Consider the following 4,560-nt stretch of genomic DNA (forward strand, 5'->3'; position numbering starts at 1 on the left):
GACCCAGGCGTCCGGGGAGCCCCTGCCCCACCCCCCCTCCCCCCGCGGGGACCCAGGCGTCCGGGGAGCCCCTCCCCCACCCCGCCCCGCGGGACCCAGGCGTCCGGGGAGCCCCTCCCCCACCCCGCCCCCCGCGGAACCCAGGCGTCCGGGGAGCCCCTCCCCCACCCCCTCCCCCGCGGGGACCCAGGCGTCCGGGGAGCCCCTCCCCCACCCCCTCCCCCGCGGGGACCCAGGCGTCCGGGGAGCCCCCCCCCCGGGGACCCAGGCGTCCGGGGAGCCCCTCCCCCACCCCCTCCCCCGCGGGGACCCAGGCGTCCGGGGAGCCCCTGCCCCACCCCCCCTCCCCCCGCGGGGACCCAGGCGTCCGGGGAGCCCCTGCCCCACCCCCCCTCCCCCCGCGGGGACCCAGGCGTCCGGGGAGCCCCTCCCCCCCGCGGGGCCCAGGCGTCCGGGGAGCCCCTCCCCCATCCCCTCCCCCGCGGGGACCCAGGCGTCCGGGGAGCCCCTCCCCCATCCCCTCCCCCGCGGGGACCCAGGCGTCCGGGAGCCCCTCCCCCCCCTTCCCCTCGGGACCCAGGCGTCCGGGGAGCCCCTCCCCCCCGCGGGAACCCAGGCGTCCGGGGAGCCCCTCCCCCCCGCGGGAACCCAGGCGTCCGGGGAGCCCCTCCCCCGCGGGGACCCAGGCGTCCGGGGAGCCCCTCCCCCACGTCTCCCTGCCCCCCCCGGGGACCCAGGCGTCCTGGCCCTCCCCCCTCCCCCCCCGGGGACCCAGGCGTCCGGGGAGCCCCTCCCCCACTCCCCCTCTCGGCCCCCGGGGAACCCAGGCGTCCGAGCACCCCCACTTCCCCCCTGCACGGGAAACCAGGACTCCTGGGTTCTCTCCCCGGCTCTGGGAGGGGAGTGGGGGCTGGTGGGTTAGAGCAGGGGGGGCTGGGAGCCAGGACTCCTGGGTTCTCTCCCCGGCTCTGGGAGGGGAGTGGGGGCTGGTGGGTTAGAGCAGGGGGGGCTGGGAGCCAGGACTCCTGGGTTCTCTCCCCGGCCCTGGGAGGGGAGTGGGGGCTGGTGGTTAGAGCAGGGGGGGCTGGGAGCCAGGACTCCTGGGTTCTCTCCCCGGCCCTGGGAGGGGAGTGGGGGCTGGTGGTTAGAGCAGGGGGGGCTGGGAGCCAGGACTCCTGGGTTCTTGGGGGGGTTGGACTGTTCAGATTTTCACCCCGTTTCCCCCCCCCAGGACGCACGGAAATCATGCGGCGACTCCACCCTGAGCCAGGTGAGCGATACTGGGCCCTGCCCTGCCCCCCCTTGCTGAGTCTCTCCCGGCCCCTCCCCTCCCCTCCCCTGCCCGTCCCCCCGACCCCTCACCGCTCTGCCCCTCCCCAGATCACCGCCGCGATGGACCCCGTGGGGCGCATCCAGATGCGGACGCGACGCACCCTGCGAGGCCACCTGGCGAAAATCTACGCCATGCACTGGGGCACCGACTCCAGGTGAGAGCTCCCCCGGGCCGAGATGCGCCCACCTCTGGGGTGGAGCGGCCGGTTACCCAGAGACCCCTCACCCGGCACTGAGATGCAGCCACCTCTGGGGCGGGGCAGCCAGTTACCCAGGGACCCCTCGCCCAGCGCTGAGTGCGGCCACCTCTGGGGCGGAGCGGCCGGTTACCCAGAGATCCCTCGCCCAGTGCTGAGATGCGCCCACCTCTGGGCGGGGGAGCTGGTTACACGGGGACCCAGTGCCAAGATGCGCCCACCTCCCTGGTGGAGAGCGCCCCCTGCTGAGCCCCCACCCCGCAGCACAGTGCCCCCGGTGCCAGCCTGGAGCAGTGGGGCCAGCCTGCCTGTGGGGTGCACCCCCCCCTGGACCCAGCTGTGCTCACAGGGGCTCTCTCCCCCCCCAGGCTGCTGGTCAGCGCCTCGCAGGACGGGAAACTCATCATCTGGGACAGTTACACCACGAATAAGGTGAGGGCAGCAGGTGGGATACCGGGGGGGGGGGGGAATACTGGGGCAGATGGGGTCCGGGGGGAGGGGCAATCGTTTACTCACTGGCACGGCGCCTCCTGCTGGCTGGTGTCTCTCCTGCCTCAGGCCCCTGTGTCCCTCCCAAGCCTTGGTGCCCCTTACCTTGGGGTGCTGCCCCCAGCAGTACCCCCACACTCCGGGTCTCTCCTCCCAGGGGAACCCCCCACCCTCCATCCCCCCACTGCCTCAGTGGCTGCAGCCAGTCGTCATCCAGCCCTTTTTCTCTGGGGCAGATGCAGCCTGGACTGGCCACTTGTCACTGGCAAGGGGGTCGCACCAGCTGCCACCAGCTCTCCCCAGGCTGCCCCAGCACCTCTGGGGCCTTTACCAAGGCCTTGGCCTGGGGACTCGCCAGGCCAGCACTCCTGGGACCCCGAGCTCCCCGGCAGCCCAGCCCAGCTCTTCTCATGCCCAGGCTGGAGGGAGTCTGAGCCAGCTCCTCCCTGGGCCCTTATAGCAGGGCCGGGCGTGGCCTGACTGGGGCATGGCTGCTTCCCCGAATCAGCCTGGCCTTCCTCCACCAGAACCGGGTAACTGCCTGCTACACTGCGGCAGATGGGCCCGGGGAGAGGTGGGAGGCCGAATACCAGGGTAAATGGGCCCGGGGAGAGGCGGCAGGCCGGATACCGGGGTTGATGGGCCCGGGGGGGAGGCGGGAGGCTGGATACCGGGGTTGATGGGCCCCGGGGGGGAGGCGGGAGGCCGGATACCGGGGTTGATGGGCCCAGGGGGAAGGCGGGAGGCCGGATACCGGGGTTGATGGGCCCGGGGGGGAAGGCGGGAGGCCGGATGCCGGGGCAGATGGGCCCGGGGGGGAAGGCGGGAGGCCGGATGCCGGGGCAGATGGGCCCAGGGGGGAGGCCGCAGGCAGGATACCGGGGTTGATGGGCCCGGGGAGAGGCGGGAGGCCGGATACCAGGGTAAATGGGCCCGGGGAGAGGCGGCAGGCTAGATACCGGGGTTGATGGGCCCAGGGGGGAGGCGGGAGGCCAGATACCAGGGTTGATGGGCCCGGGGGGGAGGCGGGAGGCTGGCTACCGGGGTAGATGGGCCCGGGGAGGGAGGTGGCAGGCTGGATACCGGAGTAGATGGGCCCAGGGGGAGGCAGGAGGCCGGATACCGGGGTTGATGGGCCCAGGGGGAAGGCGGAAGGCCGGATACCGGGGTTGATGAGCCCAGAGGGAAGGCGGGAGGCCGGATACCGGGGTTGATGGGCCCCGGGGGGGAGGCGGGAGGCCGGATGCCGGGGCAGATGGGCCCAGGGGGAAGGCGGAAGGCCGGATACCGGGGTTGATGGGCCCAGGGGGAAGGCGGAAGGCCGGATACCGGGGTTGATGGGCCCAGGGGGAAGGCGGGAGGCCGGATACCGGGGCTGATGGGCCCCGGGGGGGAGGCGGGAGGCCGGATACCGGGGCAGATGGGCCCCGGGGGGGGAGGCGGGAGGCCGGATACCGGGGCAGATGGGCCCCGGGGGGGGAGGCGGGAGGCCGGATGCCGGGGCAGATGGGCCCCGGGGGGGAGGCGGGAGGCCGGATGCCGGGGCAGATGGGCCCCGGGGGGGAGGCGGGAGGCCGGATGCCGGGGCAGATGGGCCCCGGGAGGGGGAGGCGGGAGGCCGGATGCCGGGGCAGATGGGCCCCGGGAGGGGGAGGCGGGAGGCCGGATGCCGGGGCAGATGGGCCCCGGGAGGGGGAGGCGGGAGGCCGGATGCCGGGGCAGATGGGCCCCGGGAGGGGGAGGCGGGAGGCCGGATGCCGGGGCAGATGGGCCCCGGGAGGGGGGAGGCGGGAGGCCGGATGCCGGGGCAGATGGGCCCCGGGAGGGGGAGGCGGGAGGCCGGATGCCGGGGCAGATGGGCCCCGGGAGGGGGAGGCGGGAGGCCGGATGCCGGGGCAGATGGGCCCCGGGAGGGGGAGGCGGGAGGCCGGATGCCGGGGCAGATGGGCCCCGGGAGGGGGAGGCGGGAGGCCGGATGCCGGGGCAGATGGGCCCCGGGAGGGGGAGGCGGGAGGCCGGATGCCGGGGCAGATGGGCCCCGGGAGGGGGAGGCGGGAGGGCCGGATGCCGGGGCAGATGGGGCCCCGGGAGGGGGAGGCGGGAGGCCGGATGCCGGGGCAGATGGGCCCCGGGAGGGGGAGGCGGGAGGCCGGATGCCGGGGCAGATGGGCCCCGGGAGGGGGAGGCGGGAGGCCGGATGCCGGGGCAGATGGGCCCCGGGAGGGGGAGGCGGGAGGCCGGATGCCGGGGCAGATGGGCCCCGGGAGGGGGAGGCGGGAGGCCGGATGCCGGGGCAGATGGGCCCCGGGGAGGGGGAGGCGGGAGGCCGGATGCCGGGGCAGATGGGCCCCGGGAGGGGGAGGCGGGAGGCCGGATGCCGGGGCAGATGGGCCCCGGGGGGGAGGCGGGAGGCCGGATGCCGGGGCAGATGGGCCCACCTTTCCCTCCCCGCAGGTCCACGCCATCCCGCTGCGCTCCTCCTGGGTCATGACCTGCGCCTACGCCCCATCGGGGAACTATGTGGCCTGCGGGGGCCTGGACA

The 4,560-nt window shown here is 75.7% G+C and overlaps 1 protein-coding gene across 1 annotated transcript in view; it reads right to left on the bottom strand.

Moving 5' to 3' along the window:
• Window positions 1-3,055: 3,055 nt before the first annotated feature.
• GIGYF1 (GRB10 interacting GYF protein 1) overlaps window positions 3,056-4,560 on the bottom strand; it is a 19,660-nt gene continuing 18,155 nt past the window's right edge. The window contains exon 25 of the mRNA XM_050933616.1: window positions 3,056-4,516. Within this exon, the coding sequence (XP_050789573.1) occupies window positions 3,056-4,516 (1,461 nt within the window). The remainder of the gene's footprint in view (window positions 4,517-4,560) is intronic.

This window comes from Gopherus flavomarginatus, chromosome 23, assembly GCF_025201925.1.
Source record: "Gopherus flavomarginatus isolate rGopFla2 chromosome 23, rGopFla2.mat.asm, whole genome shotgun sequence".
Classification (NCBI taxonomy): Eukaryota; Metazoa; Chordata; order Testudines; family Testudinidae; genus Gopherus; species Gopherus flavomarginatus.